General features: G+C 43.5%; 1 protein-coding gene across 1 annotated transcript in view; it reads left to right on the top strand.

Annotated features, from left to right (window-relative positions):
• The window catches only part of FRMD4B (FERM domain containing 4B), a 189,715-nt gene extending 167,020 nt beyond the window's left edge, over window positions 1-22,695 (top strand). The window contains exons 14-23 of the mRNA XM_036267152.1: window positions 652-793; window positions 1,655-1,788; window positions 1,882-2,001; window positions 2,730-2,958; window positions 5,682-5,738; window positions 9,622-9,769; window positions 12,310-12,429; window positions 13,494-14,284; window positions 17,181-17,313; window positions 21,673-22,695. Of these exons, the coding sequence (XP_036123045.1) occupies window positions 652-793; window positions 1,655-1,788; window positions 1,882-2,001; window positions 2,730-2,958; window positions 5,682-5,738; window positions 9,622-9,769; window positions 12,310-12,429; window positions 13,494-14,284; window positions 17,181-17,313; window positions 21,673-21,793 (1,995 nt within the window). The 3' untranslated portion in view covers window positions 21,794-22,695. The remainder of the gene's footprint in view (window positions 1-651; window positions 794-1,654; window positions 1,789-1,881; window positions 2,002-2,729; window positions 2,959-5,681; window positions 5,739-9,621; window positions 9,770-12,309; window positions 12,430-13,493; window positions 14,285-17,180; window positions 17,314-21,672) is intronic.
• Window positions 22,696-23,144: the final 449 nt, after the last annotated feature.

A 23,144-nucleotide genomic window follows, 5' to 3' on the forward strand; every position in this document is an offset into this window, starting at 1 on the left:
AAACTCCCGACCCGCATTTGCTTTCTATTCAAGAGATAAGGATTCTCAGAAAAGATGCAAGCAAGGGCTTTTGTTCTTCTAGTGTGTGTGTTTTTTTAACTTTACTACCAACTGTTTTAATTTTTCTTACCTTTAAAAAATGAGTAACCTGATTCAGAAGTTGTAAGATTTGCTCTGGCTGGGTGGTTCAGTTGGTTGGAGCATTGTCCCCAACACCAAAAGATTTGGGGTTCAATTCCTGGTCAGGGCACATACCTAGGTTACTGGTTCGATCCCCAGTTGGGAGACAATTGATCGATGTTTCTCTTTACACATCAATATTCCTCTCTCTCCCTAAAAATCAGTAAAAACACATCCTCGGGGGAGGATTGAAAAAAAAAATACAAAAAGTTGTTAGATATCCTAGTTGTTAGAATGCACGTATGTGTACACTGGTGACATTTTAAAGTTAACGACTGAACTATGCCGTAAGAAAGAATCGCAATACGTTTTAGCTACAGAGCTTGTCTTGTTTTTTCTGAGGTGTCATTTTAGTATCTGTATAAAAATTCTAATTTGTCCTCCATGTTTGTTCTATAGTATTTAATCATTTTATTAATTTGAAATAGGTTTAATTGAGTGAATTCCATCACAATATTGTATATCTCTTAGGCAAAGATTCCTTCAGCGAGAAGTTTAGACGACATCGCGATGGAGTTGACAGAGGCAGGAACACCGAGGACCTCCAAACTGGTCACTCTGGAGGCAAAGAGCCAGTTCATCATGGCCAGCAACGGCAGCTTCATCTCCTCGGGTAACATTCTGGGGTTAGACAGAGTGCTGACAATCTTTCGTTTATTTCACTTTTTTGTTGTAAACCACTTTTAAATGCATCTTTTCAGCCATTATTTTGGGAATAAGTAAGCATAACAAAATTATAGTACACAGCAGTTTTGAATAAAAATTTTAAACTACTTTCAAAAAGTATAAAATTAAATTATAAACAGTCAGGTTGCATAAGTAACACTAGATACAAAGATAGTGAGTGTCTAGGGGTATCTTGAAAGGACATTTTCTCCCCATAAATTCTATCAGCTTTTTATTCCCCCCTATATTTAGTTTTGATACAGACAGTTGTCTAATTCTCCATTTAATATAAGTCAAATGTGACTAAAAGCTTTGAACAGCCTCCCTCTCTTCCGTGATTGATTCCCCAAGCCCTTTGCAGAAATTCTGGAATCTTTTATCACTTAGTGTATATAACTTCACTAAAATGAATTTCCCCATTAGAATTTTACTGTCAACTTGTGAATCAGAAACACAGAACATTCCTTTGCCTTGCTTGCTTTCTAAGAGAACATTCTTAGCAACTACCACATCTAACCACCTCACCTGCTCAGAAAAATTCAGTTTTTCCTTGGGCGTGTCTAAAACATTAAACATTTTATTATTGCTTCTAAAATCACTGAGCCAAAATGCAAAAGGCACATTTTATTACCAGGCTATGTTTGAGGCCCAGAAGCATGAGAAAATGTTTTCCAGTTTCCTTTTATTATGTTCAGAAAGAAATAAACTCTGTAGTAGCCTGTTTGGCTTAAAAATCCTTTGTCCTTTAAAAAAGGAAGGAAGCATCCCTTGCATGAACCTTCCCTGCCCCTCCTCTCCAATCCCCCAGGTTCTCAAGACTCCGAAGTTTGTGAGGAGCAAAAGAGGGAGAAAATCCTTGAACTCAAGAAGAAGGAAAAACTGTTGCAAGAAAAGCTCCTGAAAAAAGTCGAGGAGCTTAAGAAGATCTGTTTGCGGGAGGCTGTGAGTCTCTTCTGTTCGGGGGGCTCTTTAAATGGTGTTTGACAACTCTGGCTGGTGTCTATTGTCCTCTCTCAAATCTGTTCTGTTCCACAGGAGCTCACAGGCAAAATGCCAAAGGAATACCCGCTGAGCATAGGTGAGAAACCTCCTCAGGTCAGAAGGCGTGTAGGTACCGCGTTCAGATTAGATGACAACTTGCTGCCCAGTGAAGAGGTATGAGCACCAGCTCCCAGCATTTCCATTTACCGTGGGACAGAAAAGCTGTCTGTTGAGGGCGGTTGGCTTGTTCCTTTGCTTTTGAGTCAGGGCTGTGCGTTTTTATCTCACCAGTTGAAAATGATAATGTAGACCAACTTGAATTCTTTCTTTTATGCACAGTTCATTTACATGACAATTTAACAATTGTTATTTAATTGAAATAACAATTCTCACTACATTACTCTTCCAAGCATTTCTCTGAACTAAGAAATGCATGTATACTTGAGTAAGGTAGATGTTATCTCCATTTAAAAACAAAAACAAAAACTGAATCATTAAAAAATTAGGCAGTGTGTTCAGGGTCATGCGGCCAGGAACCACCAGAAATAGGAATCATACCCAAACTGATGTTTCTAAAGCTGTGCGTGTAAGGACAGCATTCTGCATCTGTGAAACTTGGGGTGAGAATCCCTTCTGGAAAAACATGATCTTTCCTCAACCAACTGAATGAATGAAAGGCCATTCCTTTCTTTGAAAAGGAAAGAGGATGAGAAGTTTATGTAAGTGGGCGAGGGAGATTTTGTCTCTTAGGAAAGGGTTTGAGGATACCTAGGCAGCAAAATTTGGAAAGATTTTACTCCCAAAGAGCCCCTGATGTGAGAATGCACCAGAAGTCTGACCTGTGGCTAGTGTGTGTAGGCGCGACTGCGTAGAAACGGAACGGTATCGCTGTGTCCATGCAGGACCCTGCTCTGCAAGAGCTGGAGAGCAACTTCCTCATACAGCAAAAGCTGGCGGAAGCTGCAAAGAAACTTGCCAATGAGCCAGACCTATGTAAAACTGTCAAGAAAAAACGAAAGCAAGATTACACAGACGCAATGAAAAAGCTTCAGGAGATCGAAAATGCGATAAATGAACGCCGGATTAGATGTGGGAAGAAACCGAGCCAGAAAGGGACGGCTACTTTACCAGGTTAGTAAAAGCGAAGTTTTCTGAGTCATGTCTGACTCTTGATGGTGTGTAGCATTTCCAAACCAGTTCATTTGGTGAGACGTAAAAGAAAGAACAGGATTAAAGATAATTTTCTTGGGATAAAAATGGTTTGGAATTTCAGTCTCACAACTATGTAAACTTGGTTTTCAGTGACATTCTCAGTATTGTAATAATGCATTACTACTGCATTGCTTTAATTTTCGGGTTGAAAGTTTTCACAACAATATTGGTTCATAATAAGACAGATTCACCTTTAACTGACCTGGTGGCACTGCAGGAAATACATTTGACAACACAAAGAATTAAGAAAGCTGGGTCCTTACCCAGCCGGCGTGGCTCAGTGGATTGAGCGAGTCCCATGGGCTGAGAGGCCCCGGTTCGATTCCTGGTCAGGGCACGTGCCCAGGTTGCGGGCTCGATCCCCACAGGGGCCATGCAGGAGGCAGCCAATCGATGTTTCTATCTCCCTCTCCTTTATTCTCTCTCTAAAAAAATCAATAAAAACATATTTTAAAAAAGAGAGAGAGAGACACCAGGGTCCTACCCGGTAGTTCCCCAAAGGTTTTTAATGCAGCAGACCACACAGTGTTTAAGGACCTACCCAACTTCTGTGGATAGGAAATAGCTCTTACAAGCACTGTCATGTACAGGGACTATTTAAAGATACAGGCAAGTGTTCATACTATAGCATGAAATGCAGAAAGGCAGGATACAAAATTGTAATGCAACATGGTCCCAACATAATATAACTGTTCACACAAAGACTTGTTGGGAAGTATTTTAAAATACTAGTAGTTGTGGAATTTCAAGTAATGTTCTTCTTATTTACACTTCTGCTTAACACTCTTCTATATTTTCAAAATTCTAAAACATTATCTAAAACTTTCATATTCAGAAAAAAGTAAACTGAAAAAAAATCTCATTTAGGTAGATTTCAAGTCCAATTGGCCTTACATATTTATTAGCATGGTTTTCAGCCTTCATCATTGGTTGAAACCTGATTCTATTTCTTTGATTCCAAGATTTATTTTTCACATTTAAACATCTGTGAAATTGGGATCATTCTTACACTAGACGGTGTTATAGTTATGATTGGCAGTAAATTTTTCTTTTTTCACTGGGACGTAAAATAATTATATAGCTTAGATTTGACAAAATATGGTAACTGGGTTTGAAGCATACTCGGGTTCAGGGCCTATGACTTTGGCAAGCGAAGGCACAGACATCAACACACTAGTGGTAGTCAACTGCAGCTGAAGACTTTAGGACGGCTTGGATTCTGCACCCAAAGTCCCGTTGGCCTGGTGGCGGTTCTGCTCTGTGCTCACAGAGCAGGGCGATTAGCAGTGCGCTTAACTCTCCCAGCCGTCTGCGTGGCCCAGCCCTCCCCACCTGGGCAGCGTTCAAGTGTCCTGACAGTGACTGACGTTTGGGCAGCAGCTGGTGCCAGTGGCTGAGCATGCACGCTGAGTAGATTTGTTTAAATGTGTCTGACAGCTGCCTATGCTGGCACCTTGCCTTCAGGCTCGACTGCCCAATTCAGAGCTAGTCCACCCGGCTCTGATGGAAGTGAACATTGGCTGGAGAGATCCCCTTCATGAGGCTGTGGAGCTGGCATTGAGGCGTCGCATTTGACCATAATCTTACCAACACTTGACACTGAGTGAAAATGGTTTGCCAAAGCTGATCAAAACATCTGAGATGCCTCTTTCTGCTAAATCCATGTTTTAACACATGATGGGCACCACTAATACCGAGAGCACTACGGGCATGTCCAGCCACCAGAGTTCTTTCCCCACAACACTGTGTCTAGGTCACAAAGTAGTAAGTGTAGCTCATGCTCAGTGAGCATTTGTCCTGTGCCAGGAGCCGGGCTAAAGGCTCTGCAGCCATCATTTCACTTAATGCTCACCTCAGCACTATTCAGCAGGAACTGTTCCTGTCCCATTTTTAAACAGAACCAAATGATGCTCAGAGAGATTAAGTAATTTAACGGGATTTGAACCCAGGCCTGTCTAATCCAGTGGTTCTAAATCCAGGGCAATTTTGGCCCCCAGGGAACATTTGACAATGTCTGAGACACTTTTGATTATCACAATGGAGGGTGAGCGTGCTCTGAACATTCAGTGGGTGGAGGCTGGAGACCCTTCAAAGCAAAGGACAGGTCCCCCAACAAGAATTATCCAAAATGTCAGTAGTGCCACACACTGTTGAGAGAACTCACCTAGTGGAAAAGCTTACGCACCACAAAGAGTCCACACTCTATTTAAAACAGCCCCTTTCTTCAGGAGAGGGCTCTACAGCAAAGCACGCTGGCAGGAGGCTCTCAGTGAGCATCCAGGCGTGTATGACACAGCTTTTAGCACTGATGACATGAATGGCATGATCTTTCTTCCCAGTGTGGGTTGTAAGCACTCAGTGTGGGGTCCAGTTTTCATTCTGTGTAGAAACTAGATTGAAACTATTGAAAACCAAAACTCCCTTGAAGTCTATTTCATTTTAAGAAATAATCCAGTGTAATATTTATAAAATATGTGAGATGTTTATATCTTCATTAGTAAATGGGCCCATTCGTATAATAATTATTCTTGGTGTACTGTGGTTACATTTCTCTAAGATGCGCTGTGCTAGACACTGCTCTGTGCAACTCATGGTAGGTGTCTGAATGCGGCTATACTAACAGCAGTCCTTGTTACCCACAGAAGACATAATCCCCTCGGAGAGCAGCTCTTTGTCCGACACTACCACCTGTGATGATCGTAAGTAGCTCCCCCTTTTTGGTTTAAAATATTAGCTATTCTGAAATAGTAAGATAATTTTTTTAGTTAACTGAAGCCTACTTATTCTTCTTTATTGAACAGTAGAACTAGCTCACATTTATGCAGAAAGGTTGGGAAAGAGGGATTACAATGAACTTCTACACAGGTTAGTGTTAAATACAGTACCTTGCAGACTGCATGACTTCGAGAACCAGAACACCATAACATGAGACAGGGTGAAGATGGTGGTGCAGGTAAACGCATACTCACCTCCTCCCACGACATCAAAATTACAACAAGCTACAAAACAAATCATCATTCACCACTGCCTGAAATCTCGCTGAATGGAAGTCCTACAGCTAGGGCATTAAAGAAGCCACATGGAGACCGGTAGGAGGGGCGGAGGCTCTGAATGAGCTGGGCCCACACCCACGTGTGGTGGTTTTTAATCGGAAGGGATATCTTGGCTGTGGAGGTCCCCGCTGAGGAGCCCCACACCAAACTCTTCAGCCCAGGGTTGCAGTGCCAGGAAGAAAAGTCCCCATATCTTCGGGCTGTAAAAACCAGCAGGATTGTGGCTGGGTGAAACAGAGGCTGTTGGAGTCCCAGGCAGTTCCTCTTAAAGGGCCAGAGCATGGATTTACTCAGATTCACTCCCTCTGAGCTGCAGCACTGGGGCAGCAGCTGGAAAGGAACCAGGGGCATATGGGGAGGAACTAACTTCTCTGGCATCAGGGCAAGAGCTGTGGGGGCAGATTTCTCCCAGAACATAGTGCTGGCAGAGGCCATTGTTCCCTTGCTGAGCCCTCCCCTCACAGAGCCCACAGGTAGGCACCATGTCTAAGTCTCCGTCAACCTGCATCACACTCTTTGCTTCCACCCTCCCCCCCCCCACCTCCCATGATTCCCTGAGACCCCGCCCCACCCAACCTGTAGGCTCATCCAAGCTGTTTCCAGTGGCTTTTCCATATGAATGGCCTGTCTTGGCTCCTGCTTCAGACTTTCCTAAAATCTCTCAAACAGGCAGCAGCTGGCCTCAGCGTGCCCCTTACCTCTCGATACATAGCCCCAGGCCTGGCACTAGCGACTGCCCACCTTGGTTCTCAGCTTGGTCTCTCCTGGGCACCTCCAAGCCCAACACAAGTAGCAGCCATCTGCAGATCACTCTGTAGCTCATGCTGGGTGGCCGCAGGCAGAGCACAGGCAGGGGCTGACCTTGCCCCTCCCGGGAGGCCCAGAGCCAGTGCACCTGGCAGTCAGCTTCAGACCACACCAGATTACAGCCCTGCAACCTCCACGAGCGACACACTCAAGGGGCAGACGCGATGAGCACCAGAGTCCCACTGAAGCAGGTCCTGCTCCGTGGGGTTGGCTCCTGCACAGCAGCTCTGCAGCTGCAGTAGCTGCCGGTCCTCACAGCCGATTGGTCTGGAGGTCGTTCCTTCCAGTGACGCCAACAGCAATCAAGGCTCAACTTCAAGTGCACACAGGAGAGTACACACAGCCCACATAGGGGTATATCTGGAGTGCTCTGCTCAGGTGACTGAAGAGGTTTCGCCACTGGGCCCTAGAGGAAACCAGTTATTCAAGTCCACTCTAGCAGGTCTGGGAGACACAGCAGTGTTACCTAATACATAGAAACAAACACAGGGAAGCAGCCAAAATGCAGACACAAAGAAACATGTCACACATGAAAAAATAGGAGAAATTGCCAGAAAAAGAACTAAATGAAATGGAAGCAAATGATATACCAGAAATAGAGTTCAAAACAATGGTGATAAGGATGCTCAAGGAACTTAGTGAGAACATCAACAACATAAAAAAGGACCAGTCAAAAATAAAGGATACACTAACTGAAATGAAGAATAATTCACAGGGAATTAACAATACAGTAGAGGACACCAAGAACCAAATCAAAAATTTAGTTTATGAGGAAACAAAAAACACCCAATCAGAACAGCAAAAAGAAAAAAGAATTCAGAAATATGAAGATAGTGTGAGGAGACTCTGGGACAACTTCAAGCACACTAACATTTTGCCTCATGGAGGTACTGGAAGGAGAAGAGAGGAAGTAAGAAATTAAACACCTATTTGAAAGAATGACAGAAAACTTCCCTTACCTGGTGAAAGAAATAGACATATAAGTCCAGGAAGCACAAAGAGTCCCAAAAAAGATGAACCCATAGAGGTCCACACCAAGACACATCATAATTAAAATCCCAAAGGTTAAAGACAGAGAATCTTAAAAAGCAATAAGAGAAAAGCAGTTAGTTACCTACAAGAGAGCACCCATAAGACTGTCAGCTGATTTCTCAACAGAAACTTTGCAGGCCAGAAGGGAGTGGCAAGAAATATTCAAAGTGATGAAAAGCAAGGACCTACAACCACAATTACTCTACCCATCAAAGCTATCATTTAGAACTGAAGGTCAGATAAAGAGCTTCCCAGACAAGCAAAAGCTAAAGGAGTTCATCACCACCAAACCAGTATTACATAAAATGTTAAAAGGTCATCTTTAAGAAAAAGAAGACGACAAAAAAAAAAAAAAGATTTAAAATATGAACAGTAAAATGTCAATAAATACGTATCTATCAATAATTGAATCTAAAAATCACAAGCAGAACAGAAACAGACTGAGATACAGAGAACATTTTGATGGTAGCCAGAGGGGAGGGCTGTTGCAGGGATGGGTGAAAAAGGTGAAGGGATTTAGAAGTACAAATTAGTAGTTATAGTGTAGTCATGGAGGTATAAAGTGCAGCATAGGGAATATAGTCAATAATAATCTAATAAGTATGTATGGTGTCAGATGGGTATGAGATTTTTGGGGATAATCCCTTAGTAAGTTTTATAATGTCTAATCACTGGCGTGCATACCTGAAACTAATATAATATTGTATGTCAACTGTAATTGCAAAATAAATGATTTTTTAAAAAGAATACCATAACATGAGTGAGTCTCTCAATAAGGATTTGTAAGGCTCTATAGAATTTTTTTTAACTTTTTATTGAAATAATTATATATTTGCATAAGTAATACAGTCCTTTACCCAGATTTTCCCAGTGGTGGCATTTTATATATTTGGAGTACAATATCAAACCAGGAAATTATAGTGTAGACTGTGATTATCACTGTATTCTGGATAACTGGGAATTAATCTTATTTTCCTTAGGAAGAAATATACATTTTAGAAATTAGGTTACATGTCACTATGTTGGTTTCATAGACACAAAGTTGTGTCTGTGTGTTGTGTTGTGTCACGACACAGTGCTGTGATGGCCTGTGTGTTCCACCACTTAACGATGGATGGTTTCTTACAGGTGGCAGCGTCCAGCTGATGGGGTTTAAGCAAGTTGGCAGAGCCGCTCCCCCTGCTCTGCCTCCCCCAAGCCTCACGGTGCGTGAAGTTGCACCGTTTGAGCCCTCCCGCCAGCGGAGCTCGCTCACGCTCCCCTTCCTGTTTGACAGTGGGACGCGGGCTCCAGGCCCTCAGTAGTCAGTGTCATCTGCCAGGGCGAGCCTTCGGTCAGCCAGAGGCCAGTAAAGTTGGGCAACTTTCTCTTGGCTTTTTACACTGGGATTTTTCAGCAAAAGAACTTCCGAAAACCTAGAGTATCACCGTGTTCCACCTGAGAGAGGTCGTTGCTGAGAGCGGCGCCTACTGAACTGGCACAGGTTGGGTCAGGCCCCACAAGAGTATCCAGTGATTTCTTTTCTGTAGTGGATCACATAAAAATCTACTCCCTGAAAGTTATGTGCTTCTAGAAACATCACCACTGGAAGAACACTTTACCGGATCTTCTCATTTCTTTCTTGGGGTATTGGCACAGTATCTATTTACTTACCTACTTATTTACTCATCCACTCGTTTCCTTTTTATAGCCAACGACGCCTTCACTCTGGCTGGGCAGCGATCAAGTTCAGCGCCTCGTTCTCCAGGACTTCTGCCCCCGAAGTCTCTGGGCATTGAGCGGATCCACTTCAGAAAGCCCTCGCTCAGCGAGCAGCTGGCGGAGGCCAGGCAGTCCAGGTGAGGGGGCGCCGGCAGGGGGCGCTGCCTGCCGCGGGTCTGCTCCGAGCCGCGCCCATTTGTCTTCCCTGCTTGTCCTCGGGGGTTCCTGTGCAGGGAAGCTGGCCCCAGTGCCTGGCGGTGACACCAGTAAGAATGTTTACAAAACGTGTGGCTATTTCCTTGTATTTAAAGATCTATATTAAATTATAAGGGCATTAATTATCATCTGGATTTGGGTATAGTGTCCAAAGTTTAGTTTTATAACTCATGCTATCAGGAAACTCATTAAATACCATTTTAACCCAACCAAGTGACGGGACTGACTTCTGATTTTTCAAATAAAAGTGGGAGTTAAATTCTTTATAATCTATAAAACTGATGGCACAACTCTTTTCTCAAGTATCTCAGGTAAAAATTACCAGGGTAATAATACCAGATTTTAAACAGATGACAGACCAGTGATTCCCAAAATTTGGCTACATGAATTAATACTAATTTTTTAAATAGGACCCAAGATAGGATTGGCAACTATGTACTTTACCTAATCAGGATGTTCAAACAGACACCACCATGATTTCATGGACAAAAGGACAGATAAATATAAAAGATACATCCATCATCATTATCATAACAATAATAATGAGATGAAGTTGGCATTTATTGAGGGCTTCCTATATGTTGTTCAGACACAGTTTGAAGTGCTTTAGTGAATATAAATGAGTTTAATCCTTACAACGATTCTGATAAGACTGCTACTGTCGTCACCATTTACAGACAAGTACACCAAGGACCAGAAAGCATGAATCAACTAGTAGGTATCAGAATTAGGATTTGCACCTAGGTAGCCTACTCCAAAACCCGTAGTGATTTTGGTCAATATGTTATACTATATCTCAGCAAGGATGGAAATGAGTCTCAAAATAAAAGATTATTTAGATTAAATAATGTTTCACTCATGAAGGTAAAACCAATACTTGATTATATTTCTGATTTGTCAAAGACAAGTGAAAACTTTTGTCACATATGAGCTCCATTTGTAGATTGGCATTTAAGAACTGTTGCCTTAAACAGGAGAGATCCTAGTGTCCAGAGCTCTGCTGTCTGACATAATGAAAATTAAATGAAATTAAAAACTCAGCTCCTCAGTTGCACTAGCCATTTCAAGTGCACTGCCCATGTGGCGGAGTCTGCAGGACAGGGCAGCCCAGGCCCAGCACACTCCTCACTGAAGGACGCCCTGTCGGCTGGGACAAGTTACATATTTATTAGATGGGGAAACAAAGCTACTTCAGCAAAAGGAAAAATTATCATTAAGAATCATTATTTTGCCCTGGCCAGTTTGGTTCAGCGGTTAGAGCATCAGCCCACAGACCAACGGATCACGGGTTCGATTCCAGTAAAGGGCACGTACCTTGGTTGCAATCCTGAGCTCTGGTCGGGGTCGTGCAGGAGGCAACCAGTCAATGTGTCTCTCTCTCTTCCGCCCACTCTCTCTGAAAATTGATGGGAAAATGTCCTCAGGTGAGGATTTTTTTAAAAAAGAATCATTATCTTAAAAATTATTATGCCCACATCCCCAATAGCTTAAAATGAGTTTGGTCTTTGACCAAGTAATTTCACTTACAGGATTTTTTTCTGTTGAACTAATTAAATATAGGATGCTTATTGCAGCATTGTTTATATTAATGACAAATTGAAAGCAACCCAAATGTATTGTTTAAATAAATCATGGTAAATCTTTACAGTGGGATGATACATAGTCATTAAGATAACTTTGTAAACAAATATTAAGCAACATGAAACATTAATATAATTTACAATTTTAAAGTAGGTTTTGAAAAAGAATATACAGTATGACCTCATTTTTTGTTGTTAAAAAGTATAAATGCTTAAAAGTATATATGCTTAGGAAAAATATCTGAAAATACTTAGTGTTGACTGGCTGTAAGGTATCAGGTTATAGACATTAAAATTTTTTTTTATCTGTATCTTTGAACTTTTTTGCAATGAACTTGACATGCTTTTGTGATAAGTAAAAAGTTAATCGAAGTCATTTAATTTAAAAATTAAATTCAAATTGTTTTCTCACTGTGCTAGGAAGTGGGCAGCGGATTTAAGAAGGTTGCCTTGCAGACCAGGGCCAGCTAACCGTGGCCCACGGGCCGGGTTCATCCCAACCCCTGCTTTATATGGCCCATGAGCTAAGCATGATGTTCATATTTTTAGATGGTTGGAGGGGAAATCAAAAGCAATAGTATTTTGTGATGTGAAGACACACATGGTTACTCTCTGAGAAAGCTTGCTGCCCCTGCTCTATTGCTTTTAGTCTATTTCATTCAGTGCATGCTTTTTTAAAACTGCTTTATTTTTTCTTCATACTTATGACTTAGAGAGTCAGACCACATGGACTTTTCTAAAACTCACCGAGGACGTGCCAGGGCACCACACCACCGAGACACTTCCCGTGTTTCTGCCTGTGCGCCCTTTCTTTCAGCTTATGACAAGTTTGCCAGAGATGTTGGAGACTCATCATCTCCTGAATTCTTTTCCCATCACAGAGAAATGCTGTCGACACACAGCAGCCCTTACAAAACCCCGGAGAGGCGGCCGCAGGGAGGACGAAGCATGCCCACCACCCCTGTGCTCACCCGAAACGCCTACAGCAGCAGCCACCTGGAGTAAGAGCGCTTCTTTAAGTCTCCTTGGCTCTTTCATCTTTGCTTTAAGGTTTTGTTTTACTTTGTTGTGTTTTGTAATCATTTTAAGGGACTTTGGACAGCAGGTCTCTATTTTATGGATCTGCATTTCCTACTCACCATACCACACATGTTGGCAAAGAAAATATAATATGTTCAAGTTGATATTGTTTTGTTTTCTTACCTTTTTTTTTTTTTATCCTCACCTGAGGATATATTTTCATTTTTTTGTTCAGATAGAGCAGGAGGAGAGAGAGGAAGAGAGAGATAGAAACATCGATGTGAAAGAGACACATCGAGTGGCCGCCACCCGCACAACCCAACCAGGGTCGAGGACAAACTGCAACCGAGGCACATGCCCTTAGCGGGAACTGAACCCGGGTCTCTCTAGACCGCAGGCCGACACTCTAACCGCTGGGCCAAATTGGCCAGGGCTGTTTTCTTACCTTAATCTTCCAAATAGGTGTAACCATTTGTCATGCAATGGTGAGGCTGCAGATAATGACAGCAGTGACATTTCGAAGTATTTACTGACGGCTCTGCTGTGTTTTTGCACCATGTTATTTTGTTTGCACAATAAGCCTAACTAGATATTAGGCACAGTTTTGTCCTCACTTTACAGGGGAAGCGAGGTGCAGAGAGGTTAACCGCCTTGGCCAGGATAACACAGTGGAAAGGGCAGAGCCGAGACTCGCTCAGCCCCTGTGCACACAGGGTCCTGTCCTGTTGGCAGGCAGGACCCGTCAAAGGCTGTGTGGTGGTTGTTTTCGGGCTTTGATGAAAGTCTGCATCATCAGTTGATGTTTCTGATTCTCAAGAAAGGACATGGGTTACACAATTGACAGAACCTGGTTCTTTTCTCATTTTGACCATGGCAGTGAACTTGAATGTGAACCAATGGGCTCTACTGCGCGGTCAGCTTGGGAAACCTTAAAAGCCCTTTTGCAATTCAGTGACTACGAATCCCTCACTGTGGCGTTCCTCTTCCTTACTTTGGTCCCCTTTCCTCCTTTCTCTTTCACAAGTTTGCTTTCCTCCTCTGCCAGGCCCGAGTCCTCATCGCAGCACCTCCGCCAGCGGAGCGGCAGCCTGGAGTCCCAGTCACACCTGCTGCTGGACACGGACCACGACAGGCCGTTCTTCTCCATCTGCAAATCCCAGAGGAGCAGCAGCACCGAGGTCCTGGACGACGGGTCCTCCTGCACCAGCCAGTCCAGCGCCGAGTACTACTGCGTGACGCCGGTGGCAGGCCCCTGTCACAGCGCCCACACCCTGGACACCCGTGCCCGGAGCCGGAGGAGGTCCAAGAAACAGAACGCTTCCACCTCCAATTCGGGGAGCATGCCTAACCTTGCCCAGAGGGACAGCCTGAGGAACGGCGGCTACGCCAAGAGCCACGAGCAGCCCTCTTCCAGCTACTACATCGCTGGGTACACGCCATATGCAGAGTGTGACCTTTATTACAGCGGTGGCTACGTCTACGAGAATGACACGGAAGGACAGTACAGTGTCAATCCTTCCTACCGCTCCTCGGCCCACTATGGATCCGACCGCCAGCGGGACTACAGCAGGTCCTTCCATGAAGACGAGGGGGACCGCGTGCCCCATAACCCATATGCAACCCTCCGGCTGCCGAGGAAGGCCGCCGCGTCCGAGCGCATCACCAAGAACATCCACAAGGCCTTAGTTGCAGAGCACCTGCGTGGCTGGTACCAGCGGGCCTCGGGGCAGAAGGAGCAGGGGCACAGCCCCCAGACCAGCTTCGACTCGGACAGGGGCCTCCAGAGGCTGCAGCTGCCCTGCTCTCCAGGCAGCCGCGCGTCCTCCTACTCTTCAGGTGAGGCAGCACTTGCCGTCCGATGTGACTCTGCCCCTTGCTCCCGCACACCGATCCATGCCCCTCAAGGATCAGGAGAACAACACCCGAGGTCAGGAGGGTGGTAGTCATGGGGTGGAGCCACAATAAGAATTGCCACCTTCAAACGGGTCCCTCCAGCTCTCCAAAGTCCACACGGGTCTGATGAAGCAAGTTGTAGATTGAAATCCAACAAACATTCAATGAGCACCTGCTCCATATGCTGCCCTACTTTAGGGGCTTCACGTATTTCGTCTTTTCTGGGTCTGGTATTGACAGTCACATCTCTTACACGTGTTCAGGTCATTGAGGTTTGATGTATTAAAAGAACAGACTAGTATGAAGAAAACGATTATACCTCCTTTTCTGTTCAGTGCCGGGAGTTTGATCAGTTTGTTTTGGATGCTCAGTGCCTGCATACAGCTTCTCATAACTGTGAGAGAAGCTGGCATTTCCTAAGTGCTGTTCCTGGCACTATTGGAAGAACTTTTTATGTCTTGTCTCAACTCAATAATCATGTATAGTCCAGTTCACAGTTGGTGTAAGGGCTTTTCAAAGATAGTTTTGTTTAGTTCCCTTCATGCACTGTCTTTGGCCCCTAACGCTGCTGGCATTTGTGGGGCACTTACTGCATACCCGCAGCTGTGCGGGAACTTTAGGCAGAGAAATGGGTGGATAAGAAGAGTGTCTGTCTCTGGTCTAATGTCTTCAGCAAACACACAGGCACATCTAGGGTGCTTGGGGAGCTGGTGCTGGAACACTTTCTGGCCTTGATGAGCTCACACTTCAGGTAGCAGCCAGAGGAATGTATGAAAATTGAGCCATTTTAAAGGTTCTAAGAAATGAATGAATTTTTGAACAGCCATGAACCCCTGAGAGCGGGAGTCTTGCCCCCTTCTTCAAACGTGACTCTCTATGAGACATGCGCCGGGATTCTCAAATCATGGTGTAAAAGTCAGTGAAAACTGTACCTTTAAAAGTTTCATAAGCTTGTTCACAAGAGGCATTTCCATGGAGATTTCTATTTGGGTTTGAGCTCCCTTCTGTTTGTGCAGGACTTTGGACTTCCACAAGTGCTCACCCATCTAATGCCACATCTAACTCCTGAAAAGGCCCCTGTAATTATTTCTTGTTATTTATGGCTCTGATCTAGAGAATGCCTTTCTTCCCCCTGAAGTTCCGGAAACCAAACCTGGGCAGAGTGCTGCAAAGGCAGAAACAAGCCAGGAGGGCTCAGGTGCATGTGGATGGGCATCAGGGCCCAGGGCTGGGGTACGGCTCCTTAAACAGCGAGGCCAGGGAGGAGCAGGTGTAGCCCCGAGCCGCCAACACTCCAGCAGTTGGCTCAGTTTGGGGGTAAAGAGGAGAATGGAGTTAATGTGTCCTGATTGGAACCCTGTGTGAGCCTCGCTAATGCCGGCTGGATTTGGCTCCATAGACCAAAAGGCACCCTTTTCTAAGGAAGGAGATATTGTAGAGTCAGTGCTCCCAGAATTCCTTTTGGGATTTTCCTCGTTCCTGTCTGTATTTTACAGCTACAGAAATGAATTACAACAGGTGATAAGTTCCCGATTTTTTGCCAAATGATCAGGGGTTCGTAGTTCCTTCCAGCCCCTGGAAGCTCTCTCGGTGGCTCAGTCTGAGTAGTGATGCAGCCGCACTGACTGGCATCTGACCCTGTGCCATGCACCTGGCAGGCACGTCGTGTGCAGTCCCGTGCAGTGTGCGCAGCAGTCTGTGCCCTGTGCTGTGGTTATCGTCCTACTGTACAGCTGAGGCAGGTCTGGCTCAGAGTGTGAGTGACCCTGCTCCAAAGCTAGTCAGTGGTGGAGTGAGAATTCAATTCCAGCCCTGACATCTCGACCACCAAGCCTCACAGCCCTGACTGAAATGCGAGTGTTATGTCTTTGAGTCAAAACCTGGTGGCATCCAGGGTTTTGAAGTGTATTCGCCCCACTCGGGTCAGAAGTGCTTCGTGGGTGTGAGAGAGAAGAGGAGGAAGTTGGCTGCCAGGAACAGAAAGAAGGGCAGACAGCTGGAAGGACCATGAGCAGCGCTGGTTATTTAGTCTTGGATGACCAGCCCGGCACTGTGGTCGCCTGTGCATCCTAGGTGTGGAGCAGGACTGGTCTTAGAGAGGGGACAGTCAGCGCCCAGTGACAAGGCATTACTGGGCTTTGCTCCCAAATTATGCCCTTGTCTTGTTCCAGTCCGGCCCCTCAATAAAGCTAAATCTATTCTTCCTGAAACCCTCTTTATACTAGTTACCTTCCCCACCTGTCCACCTTTTTATAAAGGCAAAAAATATGCCTTAATCCTCCTAGTGACCAGTGTTGCCTTTGGCTGAGGATCAGTCAAGTCTCAACAGCTCAACAGGAACTCTTCCTCAGAAGGCCTCCAAGAACTCGGTCGTCGCCTGTGCACCTGGAGCCCTGTGTCCCAGCCACCCAATGGGAAGATTCAATATATCTGGCTTGTCTTTTGGGTTATTTTTTTTATAGAATGTCTTTTAATTAACCTCATCCCCATGAATAATATTAATAATTATCATTTATTGAGTGTTTACTCTGTGCCAGGAGCTAAGTAATTTCATACATTACCTTATTTAATTCTGATATTATCTCTATAAGGATATATTTATATTGTTATCCCCAGTTTTCAGATGAAGAACCTGAGGCTTAACAAGGATAAGCTGTTTGTCCAAGGTCACACAGCCAGTAAGTGACCAGACTGGAACTGGAACTTAGCTGATTCCAAACACTGGTTCTTACGCTCTGTTTTGCACACAGCTGATTATAATGTATGTATAAATGGCCTAAACAATTTTCACTCTAAATATTACCACTAATTTTGTCCATTTTTTCATTTTTATTTCTAGTGTCTTCTACAAATGCCTCTGGGAGCTGGAGGACTCAGATAACAGTAGGGCTTTCTGAATACGAGACCCCAGCACGTCCTTCTTACCCCAGCTGCTACGGCAACGTCTACAGCCCTTTGCCCTCTCCAGGCAGGTGAGGGAGCAGTGCTCAAAAATTCTGGTGGCCTGTCCCTGGTCAAAGAATCCAGGAACCCCCTTTTATTTTATTTTATTTTATTTTACTAAGTAATCTTCAAGACTTGGCAAACTATAGCTTATGGGTCAAACCAGCTGCCATCTGTTTTTGCAAATAAAGTTTTTCGGAAGACAGCCACACTCAGTCATTCCCTATTATCTGTGGCTGTTTTTTGCACTATTGGGCAGAGTCACGTAGTGTGACAGAGACCATTATGGCCAACAAAGCCCAAAATATCTGCCCCTGTAAGGAACAGTGGCTGCCCCTAACCTAGTTCCTTCAAATGTGAGCCCATTCTTAGAGTTCTGTACATTAAATTCTGTGTCTGAAGGTTTTCTTCATCGCAATACTTGAAACTGTATAATCAGTTTATCTACTTAGGCTCTTCTGGTACCTTACAGGGAAAAACCTCTCTGCTCCAGAAAAAGCTGTTCATACCAGATTCCCCATGGACAGTTGGCAGCTTCCTTTCAAACACTCGCTGCCTGTTTGTGTCTGGCCCCTAGGGGCTGCAGACACAGCAGCTGTCCCCAAAGTGCTCCTTTGTAAAATCCAGAGGAATTATCTAAGAGCGGTTTGTTAAAATATGATTGACTGTTAAAGTGATTGCAAACTCTGAATTACATCTCTCAGCCCTTCGTATTACACAGAAGGGAAGTTTGAAGAGATCTGCTCTCCCTGGCCCTCTCACAGAATGTCACCCACGCCCTCGGGGCTAAGACGTGGGCATTTTCTGGGGAATTTCAGAAAATCAAATGTTACAGAGGTTTTCATATTGTTGAATTTGAGAGGTTAATTTCTTATTAAAGCACTTGGCATTACTAGCAAATTGGACGTATTCACCCCTAAAAACCTTATTTTTCTTCTCCATATTCAGCAGGAGTTTTTCTTGGCTTGAAATATTAGTCCAATTGTCTCAACTTAACAAAAGGTGTGCTCAAAATAGAATTCTAATGAAAATATACTTCAGAGGATATGACATAGCTTGGATTTCTGTAAATAATGCTTGAGAATGAGTTAGGAGCAAGAACTAAAATGAGCCCGGCTGATGTGGCTCAGTGGATTGAGTGTCGTCCCATGGACCAAGAGATCGCTGGTTCTGTTCCTGGTCAGGGCACATGCCCGGGTTGCAGGCTCGATCCCTAGTGGGGGCCATGAGGGAGGCAGTTGATGGATGTTTCTCTCCCACATTGATGTTTCTATGTCTCTCTTCTTCCTCTCTCTCTAAAAAAAAAAAAAATCAATAGCCCTGGCCGGTTTGGCTCGGCAGTTAGAACATCGGCCTGCGGTCCAGAGCAACCTGGGTTCAGTTCCCGCTAAGGGCACATACCTCGGTTGCAGTTTGTCCCCGGCCTTGTTTGGTCGTGTGGGTGGCAGCCACTCGATGTGTCCCTTTCACATCAATGTTTCTCTCTCTCTTTTCCTCTCCCTCCCTCCCACTCTATCTGAACAAAAAATGGAAAAATGTCTTCGAGTGAGGATAAAAAAAAAAAAAAAAAATCAATAAAAATATATTAATAAAAGCATTAAAATTATTTGGTACAAAATTTGTGCTGAATTTTTTTCAGTTCAGTTTTAATCATTTTTGATAATACATGTGAAAATATTTTTCATTTTTGTATACATTTTTAAATTTTTTATTGATTGAGTTTTAGAGAGAGAGGAAGGGAGAGAGACAGAGAGAAACATTGATTTGTTGTTCTACTTATTCATGCATGAACTGGTTGGTTCCTGCATGTGCCCTGACTGGGGGTCAAACCCACAATCTTGGCATATCGGGACAATGCTCTAACCAACTGAGCTACCAGGCCAGGGCTATACACTTTTACTTTCCTCTGTTGTTGACTCAGTTAGAAATGATATAAAACGTTCCCTGTAGAAGACAGTTCTAATAGGATTCTTAACACCGCTCTCCCTGGGCACTAAGCATTTTTGGGGAACGTCTGTTTTGAGCGAGGCTGCCCAGCTATTTCAGGCAGTCTAAGATGGCTTAATAGGGGAGTCTCATGTCCACGGGGCACCATGCACAGGACATTAGAACTATTTACATTTCCCCATTGTGTGTGTGTGCACATTCGCTTAATATGAGCTCATTGTGGAAGATTAAGAAAATAATAAAGGGATAAATGAATAAGAAATAATTTACCCATAATTCCACCATCTAGAGATAGCAGCTGTTAACATTTTGGCATATTGCCCACAGTTTTCTGTATTCATTTTTAACATGGTCATAATGATATCACATATACAATTTTACATCCTTCATCGTGTATGAAGTTCTACACCCTAGTTATTTACTAATATTATAACAAACATATTTCCATATTTTTAAAAGCTCTTTAATCCTTATTTTATGTGACCAATATGATATTTCACTAATAAATACACCATACTTTATTTAACAATTATGCATATTTTGAATTTGAATGGTTTGGGGATTTTCTTTCTTTTTTTTTAATTGTAATGCTTCTTTTAATATTTTTGTACAAAATTTTTGTCTGAATTCCAGATTATTTACCTAGGATATATTCCAATTAGTAGAATTAAAGGATTAAATTGAAAAGTATATACTTTTAAGTTCTTGCTTTCCAGAAAAATTTGCCAGTTTATCCTCCCAGCCACAGTTATGGGAGTGCTTATTTTCATTTTATGTCTATTTAGGATTTTTTAAAATTATGATATGGTTTGATCAATTTAACCTGACCTATTAACAAAGCAAGTATAATGACAATCATCCATAAAGCTTTAGAAATTTTTCCCTAAAATGCATGTTATTATTGATGAACACATAATTTTTAATATAAGAGAAGTTGGGTTTCAAGATAAAGATGAAAAACTTTAGATCTCCTAAGATTTGAAATGCTTAGCAGTAGATCTATGATTAGATCAATATAAATGAAGTGCACATTATTTAAGATCTTTTCCCCAAGGATGTCCAAGTCTTAATACTATAGAAAGCTACAAATTTTTACCAAAAAAAATTTTTTTAGTATGATGTGGTGTAATAGTCAGCACCATAAACTTCACAAAATTAGAACTGTTCAAGCCTTTTGGGCCACCATATATAAAATGTAGTCCACGCCTTGGCTCTGCTGCTGCAAACTGTGTTTTCAAATAACTGTTTTCTTTTACTCACTCTTTCCATTTCCCTCCCTCTTCCTTATCTCACTCCACCTATCACCAGGCTAAACCAAGGGCTTCGGTCCCCGAGAATGATTATGTCTCCAGAAATGAGATCAGTTGTAAATTCTGTCTTGCTAGGTGTAGCCAGCTGTAGTAAGTACAGCCCCTCAAGTCTGTGTGTCGCTTTGCTCTGACTGATGTGTGAAGTCATCGAAATCTGACTGTTTCTTTATTAGATGAAAACACCAAATACCTGGATTCACATAGTATTTATATCCAAAGCTCTTCTTCCAAAGACTTTATTCCCTTTACTAAAAGGCATTGAAATTTCAAATAAAAGGAAATCTACTAACTACCTAACCTATTCTATCCTGCTAATACAAGAATGAGGTTTGGTTTATTGGAATGGTTTGTATAATAGGATGCTCTCGTTTGGATATACCATCCAAATATGCCTATGATTTTTACATCTGATGCTGTTTCCAATTTACACTTGACCCTTAAACCCTAGGGATCTAAAATATTTCCCAACGTACCCCTGCCTCCCTCTAAATATATTCCTGTATCCCTGAGGAAAGTATCTGGTATATTCCCTTAATTGGAAGAAATACTTAAAATGTGGCTGTCGAAAATACCTTTTAAAAAGTTAAAAATATATCTGTCACATAAATGGAAAATAGGCATATGTCAAAGATTTATTTAACTCATACATGAGAGAACTAACATAATGGTAAAGCCAGTTCCAGAGAATTCAAGAGACTGTATTCAACACGCTGAAAAAGCAAATGCTGGAGTCAGATTACTAGATTAGATACAAAACCAGGTAGTGTCCCACAGGGCAATAAAACTATAACCATCATAGCTCTCGCTAGACAGAAATCATTTGTATTTCTTCCAGACCAAAAAAAAAAAACAAAAAAACGAAGTTAACGTCTAACTCAACACAGTCTGGGTCCTAGTCAATGGTTAATGTAAATTAGACAAACGTGTATGTTTCTAGAGAATTAAATACTCTTGCATGGCCTGTTAGACGATGCCCCAGCATGTCTTTGAAGGAACTACAGTCATCCTTTGCTTTATTTAGGAGTTTGGGGTAATTTTCTTAACAGGGCTTTCTACTAACTTCTTTGGGTGTAGTGATTTTTGTACTTGGAACAAAACGACCAGAGCGTAACTGCCGGTTTGCTTTGACAGACAGCACGCGGAGCCCAGTGCGCTGGACAGCCCCGCGGGAGGCCGGCTGCAGGACGGCCTGGAGGGGGGCGAGCAGAGGCTCCTGTGGCACGAAGATGCCAAGCCTGGAACATTAGTCTGAAGGGCAGCGGGCCCCCTGGCCGAGCACTGCGCCCTCCCACTAGCGTGCCTTGCAGAATGCGGTCGTCTGCCCAGGGGCTGTGGCTCTGGAAACCCAGGACGGCGGAGGCTGGAGAGGACTCGCCTTGCGGGGAAGGGAGTCCCACACTCAGCCGCACGAAGCCCGCAGGCCCCCTGCCTCCGTCCCGGCGCACACGGTCACCGCGGCCCCACGCAGGACTCGGCCGCCGCGGGCGCTCTGAAAGGGGTACCGGTTGTTGAAGGCGAACCCCCAAACTGTGAAAGGGCTTCCGGGGCCCCAGCGGGAGGGAGGCCGGGCAGGCCCGGCGGGGCCCGAGGTCGCGGCCACCAGGAGCGGCTCCACGCGCGCAGCTTGCACAGTGCTGGGACATCACTTGAAGAGAAGCTGGGTTCTCATGAAGCTCTGGAGGCGTGGAAACGTTTCTAGGATTTTATAGAGTGACAGTTGTCATAAGCACCATGAACTGGGTGCCGGACTTGGCGTGCATCCTGGGGGAGCTGCGTGGGAGCGCATCGGGGTGAAGCGGCCCGAGCCCCACCGCCGGCCGGACAGTCGCCGAGGTCTCACCCGGGGCCCTGCGCTGCCAGCGCCGTGACCAGCTGCTGTCCAGGCTGTCAACTCCCCAACTTGGCTGTCATTGGAAATGCTAGACTTCATATGAAAAGTTTTCTAATCAAGAATTTGGAAAAGTATTTTGAGGTGATACAGAAAGAACCCAAAACAAAATAAAGACAAGAAAAAACAAAAAACAAACAAACATATTTTAGATGAGTTGTGTGCCTTAAAATGGAGACCATTAGAAAAGTAAGCATATTGTATGGATTCCACAGGTAGTCTGAGTCACCAAGTGACAGAACAAGATTAGTCATTAAAAAAAAAAACTCCAAGCTGCAGTAGATTTAATTATGAGGCTAAAACTACCTCATACTTTCTGTGGAAGAACTAATTAGCTATGGTTTATGGTTGAGTTATTTTTTTTAAAGAAATATTTCCATATCTCAGATTTTGTCTTCTTTACTCTGCTTCAAAATTCCATAAAAGGTGCTCCTTCCCCCTTTTCTACAGGTTTCCTGTTCAGACTGTGACTAGAGCAGTTTCTGAACAACTTTTTGGAACATTTTCTATCTATATTCCAAAGCATGTAATATATACATAAAGTGGATTTGTTAAACTGGTCCTTAGTCATTTGTATCATTAAAAAGAAACTTTGGGGAAAAATTTGGAACAAAAAAAGACATTCAAAAAAAGATAACTTATTCCTTTTGCATATTTGTATAGCCTTCAGAAATACTCTTTTGCATATTCTTTTACTGTTCTGACTTTTTAAGAC

This window comes from Molossus molossus, unplaced genomic scaffold (genome assembly GCF_014108415.1).
Source record: "Molossus molossus isolate mMolMol1 unplaced genomic scaffold, mMolMol1.p scaffold_m16_p_18, whole genome shotgun sequence".
Lineage (NCBI taxonomy): Eukaryota > Metazoa > Chordata > Mammalia > Chiroptera > Molossidae > Molossus > Molossus molossus.